Source organism: Lynx canadensis, chromosome C1, assembly GCF_007474595.2.
Source record: "Lynx canadensis isolate LIC74 chromosome C1, mLynCan4.pri.v2, whole genome shotgun sequence".
Taxonomy (NCBI): Eukaryota; Metazoa; Chordata; class Mammalia; order Carnivora; family Felidae; genus Lynx; species Lynx canadensis.
In genome coordinates, this window is record NC_044310.1 from 23,090,848 (window position 1) to 23,107,958 (window position 17,111).

Genomic DNA, 17,111 nt, shown 5'->3' on the forward strand with positions numbered 1-17,111 from the left:
CACTGTCTGCCTCTCAGAGCAGAAATTAGGCTTCTTAAGGAGGAGCATTCACAGGGCGCACGCTACAGCCCTACAGGCATGCTCAGGTTTGATCATGTTATCTGGCAATGCAAACTTCCAACACAAGCTGAATTTCATCACTGGAATGTAACCAGTGCAGGAGTCAAATACCTGATGTTTTAAACAGGTGGTAAGGTACAGGACGCCGCCCCCAATTTTTTAATCTCTTAGTACATATTCCCATTACATTCTCATGGCGTTAAAAGAATTCGACATCAACTCAGAGAAAGGACCGCTCAGAACTGACTAAAATAAAGAAGTATAATTGGTAACCACTGACAGTCACAGGTTCTAGGCAGAGTTCTGATGTGTGAACATCATATAATTTTCAGAAAGCCCTTCTCAAAATCTTAATGCCCTACCTTACCCATGCCCTTCGGACCATACAGGGTTGTAGCCATATCAAGGAAGACAGTACATCAAGTGCTTTCATAGTAAATACTATGAACTACACTCAGAAGTCATTTAAAAAGCTTTAACAAGAAACAGTTTAAATATGAAATTACACGTCAATATACTTTTTTTTTTTTTAAGGGTATATCCATTCATTCACTGTTAGGATAATTCTTTCGGAAAGGGTAAAGAAAATATATATACATCAAGAGTCATGTTCATTCCTGAGAATATATCTCAACAACAACGAAAGACTGGAATTCAAAACAAAAAAAACACCTCTACATTCAAAGTACAAGACCAAAACAATCAGGAGCAAGGTAGCTGTGCTACCACAATGGAAGCTCACCCAAAACAGCCATAAAGACTCTAGGTAATGTTTACAAAATTAAAAGTAAAAGACAAAACTGCACAGGTAAAGACCCCTTCTCCTGGCGCACCCTTCCCTTCTGGATCAAGACTGGAAAGAAAAATAAAAACTGAAATCGGTGCTTGCTGGGGTGGTGACATTATGAATGACTTACTACAAAATCAACGTTTATGATGCTTTAGAACTGATTTTCTAACAAACAGAAATTGAGATTACAGGGGTATGGAATTCACTACAAACAAGGCATTTTCTTTTAAGCATACACACTTCACTTCAACATAATCTCACAGTAACAAAAGTTAGTGGCAACTTTAAGGAGTGCCCACACTGTATGTTTCAAGTATTTTTAAGCAAGCACATAACATCGAATCCACTTTGAAACCTGTACCCTAAATAAGGAATGTCGAATGAGTTCAATGGTGTTAGCACAGCCAGTTACTCTTTTCAATACACAATAAGTATAACGAAGGTGGTGTTTTCCTCTTCATTTTCCCTTCCAGTTTAAGCAGTAGGACCTTCTCAATTCACGCCTCCTGTTGGTCTAGCTACTAATTAAGGAAGTGTCCTCCATTCTCTTTAACCTGTTGTTCAATACACGTAAAGATCACTTTTCAGTGCTAAAACGTTTCTGACTGCTTCACTTCATTCAGATCACAAAAAAACTAAGCATCAACATCTGCTATAATTTTTTCACATCTCTCTACCAGGCAGATTCGAAACCTGGCACCTAGTAATTACTGCCTAAAATTGTCCACCTATGCGTCGAGATGCTTACCACTGAAAACTGATTTCCACATGAACGGTCTCTTAAGTAAGTATCTCTTTTGGTTGAAATTTAATGTACTCCTTTTAAAAAAGGGGAATTTTTTGCATAATTATAATCCTGCAGTATATAAAATTAATAGGTTTTTTGAAAAATATTTTCCAGCTATTAAGCATTTTTCATAAGTAATGTCAATAGTTCCAATGAATGTCCTTTAGAAACTCTTCTGCCCCTAAAGAAATGACGCAAGCCACTGAGGCCTGGCCAATGAGCGAAAATTTGCTCTCTCCCACATCTGGAAAACCGCTACTGCTCTTCTGGCTACTGAAAAATTTCAAAGCTTTCAGCATCTGAAGTACTGATGTCAAAAAGTAAAGTATTACTTGACTAGGCCCTGAAATGCACAGCCTGTAGAAGCCACTACTGGAAACAGAAGTAGTGAAAGACACTCTTCACCCTAAAAAAGAAAAACCTATCAGGAATCAAAGTGATACAGCTACCAGGCCTTCATTTTAAGGTAAGCACACTTACGGTGTGCTTCAGACTGTTGAACTTCACAACCTCCTACAGATGAAGAAAGGAGCACTAACCTGTGACAGGACTGGTCAGGACTCCCGTACGGGAGAGCGAGAAGACAGTGGGAAGGACTCTCGAACAAGAGCAAAGACAGAAAGGAAAGCACAGGGGCAGGTGCCCACCAAGAAGAAAGGCATCTGGCCAGCGACACAGGGAAGCAGTAAGGACTAGTCCAACTAGCCCAACTAGTCCAGCGACCAGTGACACTCTAAGCCAACAGGCAGTAACAGGAAGGAACGTCATAAAAATTAAGTTCAGAAAATTAATCTGACATTCCTCCATAAAATGGGGGAAGGGGAAGGGGAAGTTAAATGGACGTCAGGAGGCAATAATTAGGGACGAAAGGGTAAGAGAGGGGACCTGTGGAAATCGGGCAAGGAAGATACAAACTGCCATGCAGATGCTTCTCTCGGCTTTCAAAGCATTAAAAAAATAATAATAATAACAACAACCAACAAACAAAAAACCTATGTAATTTCAAAAGTGAGGATTCATAGCCCATTATGACAAGCAAGAATGAAGTCACTAAGTATACATAAGCCAGTCTATCACTGAAATTCTTTTAAGGAGAAGTCTATTCTGTAGAGTCGTGCAACAGAACCCAAGTATGTACCAATACGGCGTTCCAAGTTTAAGTTCACAAGTCCAATGGGTAAAGTTTTCAGGTTGTCCTGAAGATCCATGGTTGGTTGCTTCCTAGGGAACAGTATGAACAAAAAGACGAATCAAGCAGACAGAAGAATTTGGTAGCTCTTAAATTTTAGGACAACCACGAGTTAGTCAGAAGTGCATTCAGTTCTTCAGCTGATGGCTGCCAAACTCCACAGTGTGCACTCTTCAAAGGAGCACAGCGGTTCCTTACCACACAAAGAGCACAATCACTGTTAACTTCATTCGTGAAATGAAAGAATACTTTCATAAAAAAATTCAGAGATACTGTTAGCACATCAATCTCCATGTTCTTTTGTGATAAATTACCCTGGGGCAAGCTCCACACTAATCCTTTCTCCACTGCACCCTCCCCACCTCCCAAATCCACTGAAAGTAAAATTCTTTACACCTTCCCCCTTCAAATTATTGGAACAGAACCAAATGAAACTTCTTTTCCCTGCTATCTTCATAAAACTTGATAGACAGTAAACTGTGTTCAGAAAATGAAGAAATGTCCAAGGTGAACTAGGCTTTTCTGCAGGATAAAGGAACGGCATGTAAGGAAACAGGATTATATTACCTAGGTCAAACAAGGTCATTTGTTTTTGCACATGTATAAGCTACATGGTTTGTCCTATAACATAATCATATACATGTTACACTAGGTCTAGACTTAATAATTATCTAGGTGATTTCCTGCAGTAATACCCAAGAGCCCAATGTGCAAAAGATAAGCCTCCAGATCACATAGGAAACCTGTTAAGTTCATGAATAAAACCATGAAAACATCTAGTTTGCTTCATGACCTACCCACCTCATATCCCCAAAGCAGGAAACAGCTCAACTAAGAGAAGAGAAAGAGTCCTTTGCCTCAAGATGGGAGCAAATACTTAAACCCACCCACATGCCCAGTCAGCCTCAGGGCATTTTTAATTATTAAATTGACAAGACAAAGATCTCAGTGTGCCAGATATGGACAAGTTCCCTTTTTCATGCACTCCAGGAGATGAAAATTTCATAGATATGGCTATTATGTATACCAGGAAGACCAATACGGAAAATAAATTCTTTCCTCTACATGCTTTGCTATAATGAGAATCACAGAATGCATTAATTAATCAAGAAACAATGGATTAACTCTGGTTAATTCTGGTTCCTCATCAGTAAAGTAACAGTAAAGAAGAGAGAATTACACACAATATTAATACACACTCGAACAAGAAATATAACAAAAGTAATTCCTGTTTTCTAAATACAATTATGTCTGGTTGTGTATATGTAATGAGGGTATTTCCACGCCCCCGCAGATAACCCAGAGAAAGTGTCCCATTGATCGAGTTACAACTATATTAAACAAAAGACCCTTTATAATAAACCCCTTATATCGGATTCAACTTGGATGATAATAGCGTTGCTGATTTACTATTCATCTTATGTACTACTCTTTGCAAAATAATCAAATAGTTTGAAAATGTAAAAATATGCAGAGAAGGATGAATGAATAGAGGCTTTTTTAGTTCTGGCAGTTCCTCATCCTCCCCCCTTCACAACCCCACATCCCTTAGGATAGAAAAGTAATCTGAATAAAGAATATAGGCAATAAATATTTACGGAATTGAACTAAGGTCCCGTGCGGGGAGGACAGTATCAACTTCTGGATAAAAGAGAAAATAAAGAGGAAGCCATGCTTAGGAAAAAAATATTTATTTTGTAAGATTCATTCAACACAGCATATGGGCAGATGTTATTTACAAAGTATGTTATTAAGCTGAAGCCCCTGCCCTGAACAAACTTATGTGCGGGGAAACAGAAAACATTTACACAAATCACTACATATGAAATAAATCAGAGCCATAAGAATGACACAAATAACTTACTACTTGAATTCCTCTCCATAGATTCTGGTTGGTAAGAGCAAGAAAAGTTTTATAAAGAGGAGCTGATAAGTGAAGTTAAATAACAGACTCTGGACATGAAGAAACGAACAGCAGAAAAACCCAATAAGATCTGGATTGACAGAGATGTGTATTCAAATAGCTGGTTCATGATCATGTTAACCTCTCAAGTCCCTTTTTGCCTGGTCTATAAAAGGGCATCACAATATTGTAGGACCACTGTGAAGACTGTAACGTATACAAAGTAGTTGGCATAGTACCTGGAAAATTATATACGGTAATGTGCTGCAGCTATTATTATTATTCCTGAGCCTACTGAAATAGAACTTATTTGGCATTCAAATCCACATCTTAATACTCATCACCTTAGCTGGAATCACTTGGCCTTAGGACTCATTTTCCTCATGTAAAAAAAAAATGGTATTAATATCTCCCAAAAATCTATTCAGAGATTCACATAAGCAATGAAATCAATGCCAAAGTATCTTGAAAAGTGTTAATGCATTACTGTAGCGATTTAGTTGGCCTGCCCTCAAATAAAGCACAGTGATGTGGATGAAAAGAACGAAAACATTTCAACCAATGGAGGATAAAGGGGGAGAAATTTAACAAACACAGACTAAGCAGTATGTGGATAAGCTACATCCTGCTGCAAAGGATATACAGTGGTAGGTCTATCTATTCTTCCCAATACAGGAGAAAAGGCAGATATTGGAACGAGTGAGGTTCCCAACAGGTCTCAAAGTGGTGGGACAGAATTGAGAACCAGGTTCCAAATGTCAGATGCACCCACATTCTCAAGGTTAGAAGACCCCTTTTTCTTTTTCTTTTTTTTAACATAAAATTTATTGTCAAATTGGTTTCCATACAACACCCAGTGCTCATCCCAACAGGTGCCCTCCTCAATACAGAAGACCCCTTTTTCTATCTTGTTCTTCAAAATGCCCAATCCCAAAACTATTACGAGATCTCAGGAACTTCCCCAAACAATACCTTAAAGAGGTCGCTTACTTCACCTCTAACCCATAGTCACTAACCTAATACAGGAAAGTCATGAACTAAGATCTCATACCTCCAGGTCACTTGGTCTGGCTAACAATGTATGTTTTCTCTTAAGGAAACATTCTAATAGCAAGATGCCAAAAATGCCCAACAACCAAATGGTATTAAGACAAGGCTAAAGGAACTAGGCAGTTTTACCATTCCTGTCTGTACTCAAAAGCTATATTTTGGGGGAAAAGGGATTCACTGCATTATTTGGTCAGATGTTTTTATATTAATACACCAAAGACTTTATTAATTCGTCTTCCTTCTGCAAGAAAGGGTGCATGATTTTGCTGGCACACAATATATCTCCTGTCTAAATTCTGTCAATTTTGGAGTCAACCGAGTTACTCTTATGGGACTCAAATTGCAAGAAACTGCCAGTGTTAGGTAGCCATTCTTGGGCTGTGAATCCTAAAAGTACTTTTAGCTACTCAAAAAAAAGCCTCCAGTTCTATGAGCCATTCTGTTTGCCATGATGGAAAGATGTAGAAAAGAATTTAACAGACTTGGTATCCACATCAGGCTTCCACATGCCTTGATTTCAGAATTGCCACCCATGAGCCCTTAGGAACAGATACGTCAACGCCTTAGACAACTGCAGACTGGTGGATGAGTCACTTAGAAAACCCAATGAAAAGTTACAGAACCTCTACATCACAAGGGGGAAGTCACTCTAAAAAGACATCTTTTAGATGCCCTCTGGCATATCCTAGAAAAAGGAGAACTATCCCTCTTTTCTATCTTTTTAAAGATATAGAAATAAGGGCAAACTCCAAAATCTTAGACTTGAAAGGGTCCTGGGAAACCAGTCCAACATCTTTGTCTTACAGATGAAAAAAAGCCAAAGTCCGAAGAAGATGAACATCTGAGCCAAGGCTGGACTGTGGCTTCAGGGTTCTGGTCTAGAGCGTGCTCTATCCCACCAAGTTACACCTTTCTTTGGGTGAACTGTTCTTTAGCTCTCCAAATCACTACCAAATTCCTCCCTTTACTAGCCATTTTGCTATTTTACACTTACAGATAGAATTCCTACATAATGTCCAGTAAGAATCTGCAGCTATATTTTAGGGGTGCCTGAGTGGCTCAGTCACTTAAGCAACTTCGGATCAGGTCATGATCTCACGGCTCATGAGTTCAAGTCCCATATCGGACTCTGTGCTAACAGTGCAGACCTGCTTTGGATCCTGTCTCCCTCTCTCTGCCCCTCCCCAGCTTGTGTGCTCGCTCTCTCTCTCTCTCTCTCTCTCTCGCTCTCCTTCAAAAATAAACATTTAAAAACATTTTTAAGAAAAAAAAAAAGATTGGGGCGCCTGGGTGGCTCAGTCGGTTGGGCGTCCGACTTCGGCCCAGGTCATGATCTCACGGTTCATGGGTTCGAGGCCTGCATCGGGCTCTGTGCTGACAGCTCAGAGCCTGGAGCCTGCTTTGAATTCTGTGTCTCCCTCTGGCTCTGCCCCTTCCCTACTCACACTCTGTCACTCTCTGTCTCTCAAAAATAAACATTGAAAAAAAAAAAAAAAAAGAATCTACAGCTGTATTTTAACCCTAGCTCACCTTATTCTACTTCCAAGGAACATGACAAGATTCTCATTAGGACTCCACACACACGAGCACCTCCCAGATCTGCTTCCTCAGGTTTACAAACTTGTCTATGCTTCAGCTTTCTAAAACAAAGATGAAGGGCCACGTATCTAAATATATCCCATTTATTCCAGAAATAATCACTACTATCTCAACGTCCCTGAAAATGATCAAGTTTTCTGCACATAAAACAGTAAGGAATCTTAAACAGAAAAAAAGTCCTCAGTTTTTAGAAAACCAATTATGCAAAAAAAACAAGGTGCCTTTTCTATCAACAGCTCTCCCCTTGGCAAATCCATCCTTTTTGAAGACACAAAAAGTAGGAACACTGCTGTCCTCTTACAGGTGAAGCAAGTAAATTATACAAAATCAGAAACCAAACCAATGTAGAAACCAAGCCCAGTTACCCAAGGTTAGTGAGCCTTTCCTCAGTACTACAAAGATCTACTCCTGAATACTCAACTAACCGCCTAATCTTCTCATGTGTAAATTTAAGAAGCTGCTCCAATATACGCCTTTCAACTTTTCAGGACTATACCTTTAAGTTGAATGGAAATGACCAGCAAGGAGAGTAGATGACATATTTGAAAATAATTTGTGGCCTAACCCTAAGACATTTATTTTACTATCGTCCTTTTAATGTTGATTTTCTAGAATAAGAGGTAGGTAAAGCACTTGTATTGTGATCCTTCAGCTAAGAACAATGGTACCTCGGACAGCCAACAAGGTCTGAGGTGATGGTTCAAGTAGCCACTTCTTAGCAAGAGTTCTAAGAAATGCTCTACATTTTGCAGAGCCTAGTGTTGGCTTTGACGGAAAAAATGTTAACAAGAGCCAAGAAGCATTAACTTTACTAGAGCTCAATTACTCTTAATGGAACCAATTCTCTTTCCATTCTAACGATTCATAACGTTCTTAACAGAAGGAACTAGGACTCATTTTCGTTTACCAAAACGAGGTATCTATCGTTTACTGTAATGAGGACTCACACAAGTGCAAGCGCGTGCGCACACACACACACAAATACACACAAAATAAGTGAAACAAAAATACACTGTGCCTGGCTGAAAAATCAAAGCAATTTACTTGAAATTTTAGCGTATATAGGGGTAAAGACTATATTTATACACAGCCCCTCTCTTTCATTGCTTAAAGGGAAGGAAATTTAATGAGGTTAAACTAATTAGAAGCTGTAGCTTTATTTTATAATAAAAGCTTATTAATTCTTCGTTTCTCTTTTGCCAACTTCCCTTGTAACACTGCAGAAAACATTCTCCCATCTTGCACCTATCCAGACCCCAACTAAATAAACCAGAAAACAATTCCCAAGTCTTACACTCTTCCATTACAGTAATCACAAACTGTCCGAGCGATACCGACCACTCCCTTTCTCTCTAAACCCGAAACATATATAGGCAACACTGGGCCTTCTTTCTGTTGTCAAGTGTACTCTCTGCTTCCTCAAGTAGCTAAAGAGCTCCTTGGGTACAGAAACCTCATTCTCTATACTTAGTCTGTCCACACCGTGCCTAGCCAGTGGGTTATGCTTTCAAAAACCAGGGGCACCTGGCTGGTAGAGCTTACAACTCTTGATCTTGGGGTCATGAGTTTGAGCTCCACGTTGAGGGCAGAGTCTACTTTTAAAAAACTACCTCAGTATCTGTATTTTGGGAGGAACATATATTAAGCATTTTTTTTAATCCTCCCCCAAAATATCAATTTTTATACAGCTTACTAAAATGAGATTTTCATTTACTCTAAGGGAACATGCTTTGAAGAGGAAGCCAGGTCAGAATCCCAGTTTCATCACTTACTAGATATGTGGCCCTGGGCAAATTAATTCATCTCTCTCAGCCTCTTTCTTTATCTGGATAAGAGATCCGTCCTGATAGAGTTACTGATGAGACAAACTCCTTAGCACCTGTGTAATACATTGTCAGCAAATGGTAGTTATTATTACTCTCTGAATACGTAATGAGGAAAGAAGAAGGGTGACAGCCCATAACTGCTGGGGTACATTTTGGTCATCTACATATGCCCACAACCAGGTGTGAGTATACAGATACCAAAAAAATACTATTTCCTAACACAAATAAGAAAGGTGAGGTTTGGAAGCCTTGGGTAGGGGGAAAGGTATTTTTGGAAGGAAAAAACTATACAAAAAATATTTTTGTCAGGGTGTCTGGGTGGCTGCCGGTTGAGCATCTGACTCTTGATTGTGGCTCAGGTCATGAACTCATGGGGTTCATGAGTACAAGCCCCACATCAGGTTCTGCACTGACAGTGTGGAACCTGCTTGAAATTCTCTCTCTCTCTCCTCTCTCTCTCTCTCTCAAAATAAAAAAGTGTGTGCATTTGTGTGTCTGTGTGTGTGTGTGTGTGTAGTTTTGTCATCATTTAAATAAAATTCACTTTCTATTCGATTCTGTTCACTATTTCTTCAATTAAACAGACTTTAAGCCTTTAGAGATTATGTAGTGTACACAACAGCAAAAGGCATTATTTTATTTTGTATAATTAATTTTAAGAACTGGCACTGATGTCTGGTAGAGTGGACCAGGCTAAAACCACAGGAGTGGGGAACAAGAGAAACACGGTTTTCCCATCTACACTTAATATCTGATTCATCTGTTTAACTTTCTGTTCAAATTTTGCTCCAAAAGCTGAGAAAAATCTCTTCCCCATAAACCATAGAGGATTTATTAATGTGCACTGTTTTAATATTAGGCAGGCACGGGAGACATAATGCCACCTATCTAACTTCTCTTAAAGCTCTAGGAGAAAAACCCATGAACAGGCCCAAAACACATGAACCCAAGATGATAGGACACTGGAACTCTGATCACAGGATGACAAGGAAAAGTTGGAAACGAAATCTCAAAACACAGGAAGCAAGACCCTCAGAACCAAAACACCAGAAGAGTTTAACTAATGCCTAACCACAACGGCAGTCAATGAATATTTGCTATACATCAGGAGAAGGATTACCTTAATCCTGAACCCTCAGAACCCAGCACAGTGCCTGGATCAAAGGATATTTGCTAAATCAAAGAACAAGTGTGTTTAATGAATGATATAAAAGAGAATCCAGAATACAGCTATTTTCCCTCCTTTAAAACATTAAAACAGATGTGGGAGCTTTTAAATATTAGATATGCAAAAAGTAAAACAGAAGGAAAAAACCTAAGGTTAAGCTCCAGAACAAGAGAACCACAAGCAAATGCCCCCAGCTTGAGAACCTGTTACACCTTTGGCTCTTAATCCAAACTATATGTTCTACCTTATCACCAATACATTCTAATTGTCAACCACAAGAATGGCCAGAAGTCAGCTGTGCTTTATACTCCCATTTCTTCTAGAATTACGGCAACCCTCCCTATCGATGTGCAGATGACAGGAATTTGTTTTTGCAAATTTTAAACATTATAAACAAACCAAACTTCTTGTTCCTGAATTCTATATATTCTGACTGACACCTCTACCCTCTGTAATCATTTCACCAGAAATCTAACAACTTCCTCTCCACAATGGAGCTCCAAACAACCTCCTCAACCTACTCTAAAAACAGGTTATCAACATGTTCTGATCAGCAGCCAATCTAAGACCCCCTTCCGCTGCAAAAAGAACCTAGCAAGTGGAAAATGAGGCAAAAGTAAGGATATGTGATGCATATAAAATTATCTTGTGAAACTTTAAAGCCTCGACTTACAACTGACTGGCTAATATAACCATCAATAATTTGTGCTCATGTTTTGGTTGCTTTGTTTTATTTTTAAGACATTAGGCTAAGGCTAACGTTCTTCTTATAATGAAATCATTTTGGCAAAATTCGGCAATATCCCATTCCTATCATGAGGATGGCAACAAGGAAAAGCAAGCACATACTTCTGGAGACTAGATTCGGACACATTTGATGAAAGACAACTCCAAACTTCCCTTAAAAACAGGCCCACTTTTCTGACACACCAGTTCACTTACCTCTCCCATCGCTCTTCCCTCCAGAGCAAGTGCTTGAAAATCATGATTCAGTTCATCCATAGAACGCACCTATCGTTCAAAATAGAGAAGGAAAAAGTTTCGAGTTAGCATCTTGAATTGTACGCTCACATTAAACACAACGGTTTACCTTCAGATACTGACAAAGACATAACAAGAAGCAAGTGACTGAAATTAAACATTCACTTACCTTCAATCAGCAGGGTTCAGAGCCAATGACCCCTGTTTTCTCCCCTCCCATTCCTTTTTTTTCCACAACATGAAAAATACATAATCCAGAAAAAGCATATTCCATCAAATGAGCATTATGTTAGCTATTTTTCATATATTTTAAATGTATAAGACCAACATGCTGAAGGGCAACGACCTATGATTATGTGACCTGAACATGGCTCTGGACTCAAAAGCCACAGTGCTTGCCCCCAACTGTGACAAGCAAGTAGAAACAAGGGGACTCATTTGACCCAACCCAGTTATTTCTTGGATAAACCTCAGGAAAAGGCACTGCAAACTACATAGTGGGGTGTCCGAACATTTCTCCATGTTGGAAGATCTCCGCAGAGGGGCTCTTGGGATCTCAACTCCAGGAGGAAAAACCAGCACTCATCACAAGAATCCCTTCAAACCTCACCTATCATTAAACTACTGCCCACATCGGAACAATCTTTTCAGGCTTCAATGAACTCCTATCTAAGGTCATTTCTACAAGATAAGGTTAAGATCAAGGAAGAAGTGTGCGATCGTTTATTCGAAACAGTAACCCAAAAAACCTTGTGTTGTCTAATATCCTGTAGGTCCTCTCAGTTATGAGCAGCAAGCCATCTCTGCTGCCTGAGGCGAGAGGACCGTCCCTTGTTTATTCACAAGGAAGGCTCTTCGACCGCTGGAGAAAGACAGCAGAGGGCCTGAAGCAGGACTCTCACAAACCCCTCATCTGACCATCACTACCTCCCAATGTAGGTGTACAATCGCCAGCAGTGGGTACACACAAAGGTCAGGCTGAGGTCAGGCAGGCAGAGGGAAGAGTACGGAGAACACGGGCCAGAATACAGCTAGGAGAACCAACCCAAGGATTTTATTAACAGGGCTGCCTGTTTATCACCCAGCAATCTTGACTGAACCGACACCACATAAAAATATAGCTACACCGCTGTTCTGAGTCACATACCTTCAAAACCCAGAGCTGATATACGCTACAAAATGACAATGTGTCACTAAGACAAAGCAGCTTTGGGATGCGTGCTAAAAATGGAAATTTATAAAATTCAAAGTGAAGCTAAAATTCAGCCCAATGAGAACAAAGAGACATAGATAGAGACCAAGCTTTTGACTGTGGTTAAAATACTTTCAAAGGGCCTGGAAACAAGCTGTGAACACATTACAAAGTGTTTCCATTATTTAGGTAAACACACTGAGTAAGCTTCTAAGCTATAGGTAGTAAAGATAAAGGCCGGGCCGTGGGGGGAGGAGAGAATGAGGACAAGATGCTAACTGGAAAACTACAAATGTCAGATGAAATCATTTTGAACCTTCAGGCCAGAGTGAACACTTACAAAGCATGTAAATCAAATGCATAAAGCTCTATATCTAGCTCTTTCTGTGGAATCCGATCATACATTTAACTAGAGCTAGGCATTTCTTGAAAATGCAATCTACAAATAGTTTTAACCAAGAATGTTGGAAATCCTATTTATATTTCCCAAGGAGGGAAATATAAAGAGAGTAGTAAGGCAAGGTACAGAACATGAAGTACACATATTTATGTCATCGTCACAACAACGTCACAGCGATTATTTCCATTTAAAAGATGAGAACACCGAACCTCTGAGAAGTGCCCTTCCCAACTGTTGTTAAGAGGGCAGAGCCCTTAAATGGCACTGCCAGGATTTAAATCCGGGGCTTCCAACTCAAAATGCAACGTCCTTCCTATGTGACCACGCTGCCTCCAAGACAGCCACAGGAAGTTTCGCCCCCTCAGATAACAGTGCCTTCTGTTTCTGCCTGGGCTTTGAGGAGTGTGCTTTCTTGGCGTGTTTGCCTTTGCTTTCCACTGTCTCCTCCCCCGCACCTTCAAAGCCAGCCCACCCTGCCCTTGGAGCCATTTCCATTCCCTTCTATATGATCTATCTTCCCATCCATCACTCACTCACTCACTCACTCACTCATTCATTCTCTCTCTCTCTCCCCCCTCCCCCCCCTTTTCCCTCTTTCCCTCTCTCTCTGTTCTTATTTGCTAGCTCTCTCAGGTCTTCTCTCTCCCTCCCTTCAGTTCCCTCTTCACCTCCTCCAGCCCTCCCTCTTTCCGGGTGTCTCCCTCTGTCCCTCCCCCTCCCACCCAGAGGATGAACCACTCTTCCTCCTACCTCTGCGCACTACCCTCCTAATTCCTGTTGGTCGTTCTCCTCACACAGGTGAGAAGGAGCCTCACTTTCCACAGTTTGCCATGCTAGTCCAGAAACTCCATTATAAACCATTTGCCCACAGGTGACTAGACCAGACAAATCAAATCATTCTCACAAAAAAAACGTTTTTAACTAGTCAGGAACGTACTGTTTATAGTAGAAGCTATACCTGGTATGGTCATCGACACCAGGCAGACTCTCCACACAAATTCTTCCTAGGAAACAAAACTAATGATCAGAAGAAGATGCTCGGGAATCAAGAGAAATCAAAGAATGAAGAAATATTTTAGGCAGGTGACAAAGAAGCTCCTTCTATCATAAGAGAGAAGAGCTGGCTGCAAATTATAATCAGAGTAAATCCTCCCATCAGGACAGAACAGTCTTTTCCAGTCCTGGTGCTCTACTGCTTTCTCTAGGTTTGAGTGCCGGGTTAGTGTTAATTTCTAGCAGGACTTACTAATTTCTTCTCCATTTTTGCTAAACGTCTAGAAGACGTCCTTCCTTTCATTAACTGCTCTTACCTATCTCCTTTGGTTTCACAAATCTATTTCCTGTTTTCCGTCTTTGGGCTACTTGCCAGTAACATGGAACTTTCTCATAACCATCCAGGACTTGCTCTACCACTGCCCCTCCCCATGAAGGCATCTGCCAGTCCCTTTACTGAAGACGCGAGCAAGAGAAGCACTTTAGTGCCTGACCTACGTCTATGTTCCTCTCTTCATCCCACCACAAATACTATCCATACACAGGTCCTATGCTTCTGAGTTTCCCTTCCATTTCCCAGTTCCCAGAACTTTCTTCCGTAAACTCAACACCTATCTCTCCTTCCAGCAGGGATCCTGTCCTAACTAGATCCTGTTGCCTAACTTGGCAAACTAAGTTGCATGTTTTACCGCACAGAAGTTATAAAATAAAAACAAATAGACCCAGAATTACAGATCACACTTGGAAAATTAAAAATTAAGCAAAAGTATCACTTTACAAATCTTTTAACATAATCAAATTCTCTTTAAGATAATCACATGGAAAGGGTGCCTGCCCTTTCCATCACCCCTTGAGAAACCCTACTTACCATACCCAACGGTCCATAAACTTATCAGAATCATCAATGAATGATACACATGTCACTACTGCCTCATCTGTAAAACTGAGGTAACACCAACTCTTACAAGTTTGTTGTAATAGTTAAATGAGACAAAATGGCCAATACTTAGGAGGCACTTATTCAACTGTACCCACCTCACAGGTTATTCTGTTTCAAGTAACTGAAATGTCTCCTTCACCCATTCATCCCTTCTTTCCCCACCGCCCCCCCCCCCACCCCCAGGGTTAAGATTTTGGCCATTCCTTGTTGGGAGGGTGGGGTGGGTGTCTCTCCAGTTCAGCATTTCCATAATCAACGTATTAAAAGTACCTAGATCATGCAAACATCTAAATTACTTTCTAAAACTTAGCATCTCAAAGTACATCCATCTCTCTGTCTCAATTCCCAGCTAAATCATCAATTCAAAGAAACTTCAACACTCACTCTCCATCCTCATCCATTCAGAAACTTCCAAAAGGGAAACAAAAAAACAAAAAAACAACACCATCGCTGGCTCAACCTTATGTTCTTTCAGTTCTCATTTTTTAAAACACTCAGTAAAACCACTTTATAAAATTCCTTCATTCCTGAACTTCCCATGCCACTATGGTCTCCTGATTCTCCTCCTACCTCACTATTCAGATGTTTGCCAACCAACATTGCCAACCAACATTGTAGTCAAAGGGGGGAAAAAAAGAACAAACTCAGGCACAAAGACAGCCAAATGTAAACAGTTCGTGATCCAAATATTTAATCAATTACAATTAATCCATTTTGCAAGCAGGTGTTATTGAACATTATACCTCAAAGAATGGAACGAAGCAAATAATCACGGGAGACCACACAGTCCAGAATAAAAGCCCTAAGAAAGAAACAAGTTTTGACAGCGCTGTGGTCAGGTTCTTGGCCCGACTCTGCTAGCATTCCTCTTAACTGCCCAGTGTGTCTTTACAAAGAATGTCCCTCTACTTGAGCCAGCTTGACCAGTTCTCCGTTGCTTGTACAGAAGAACCAAACTCGGACACAAAGATATCACTGACTTGGTATTTATTAAATCACACTGGACGTCTTTATTTTTTTTTTAACGTTTATTTATTTTGAGAGAGACAGACACAGCACGAGCGGGGGGGGGGGGGTGCGAGGGATGGGGGGCAGAGGGAGAGAGGGAGAGAGAGAATCCCAAGCAGGCTCCACACTGTCAACACAGAGCCCAATGGGGGGCTCAGTCTCTTGAACCGTAAGATCATGACTTCAGCCAAAATCAAGAGTCGGATGCTTAACCAACTGAGCCACCCAGGCACCCTAATATAGTATTTTAAAAAAGAGTAGCTCAGAGCTATATGGTGCACTTAGAAAAATAAAATTCAACAAATCAATACTTTCTGAATATTCTCTGTAATGGACATGTTTCAAGACACCTGCTTAGAAAGGACAAGTTCATGATTCCTATCATCTCTGGCCACAAGCACCTACTGCAAAAGTATTCCCCTAAATGGCCAAATCCCTGGTACCTGGTAAGAAGTGATAAACTGACCTAACCAGGTTCTTCTCTTACCATGTGAGCCTGACGGGTATGGAGAGATAAAATGAAGGTTCCTAAAGATCTGGCAGTTGGGGCTATCATTTTTGATTCAAGTATCAGCTGGTGAATAAGCAGAAGACAAGCAACATAGAGAAAGAAATGTGCTGGAAACAGAAAGCCACCTAGTGCCAAGGGGGCCCACGTTTACATTTCTACTCAGGGGTGGTCAGAGAGAATCCCTGGCATTCTTTCATTAAAGCCCTGAATTTTTGCTAGTTAAAACATATTTCTACACCTTGAGACTAAAATTGCCTTTACTAGAACATGTGCTTCCTCAACCACTGAATCTAAGTTGTCAGAGGAGCTTTTCTCCTCCACAACTACCTTTGTTCTCCTGGAGGATTTTCTGCACAGGCAAGCCTAGATCACGTTAGCTCTGTTTCACTAGCACAGATCCAGAACAATATAAGCAGGGGAGCTGGTGCCAAGAACCATTACAGGAAGGAGACACCAGTGAGAAAAAGCCAAGCAAAAGCCAGAGAAACTTGAGCAGTGCCTGGCTGTCTCAGATGGCAGAGCATGAGACTCTGGATCTCGGGGCTGGTCTGTTTGAGCCCCGTGCTGGGCGTAGAGATTAGTTAAAAAAATAAAACCCTAAAAAAAAAAAAAAAAGGCAGGAGAAACTTGAGCGATAAAATATGGAAAGGGAACATGAGAATTAACTACTAAGTCTGTTCTACAGCAGCTCTTGTACCACTACGTATCAGTATC

General features: G+C 40.5%; 1 protein-coding gene across 22 annotated transcripts in view; it reads right to left on the minus strand.

Moving 5' to 3' along the window:
• PUM1 (pumilio RNA binding family member 1) overlaps positions 1-17,111 on the minus strand; it is a 135,324-nt gene that overhangs the window by 82,119 nt on the left and 36,094 nt on the right. For all 22 annotated transcript variants that reach the window (XM_030327967.2, XM_030327973.1, XM_030327974.1 and 19 more), the window contains one exon: positions 11,315-11,383. In XM_030327967.2, the coding sequence (XP_030183827.1) occupies positions 11,315-11,383 (69 nt within the window). The remainder of the gene's footprint in view (positions 1-11,314; positions 11,384-17,111) is intronic.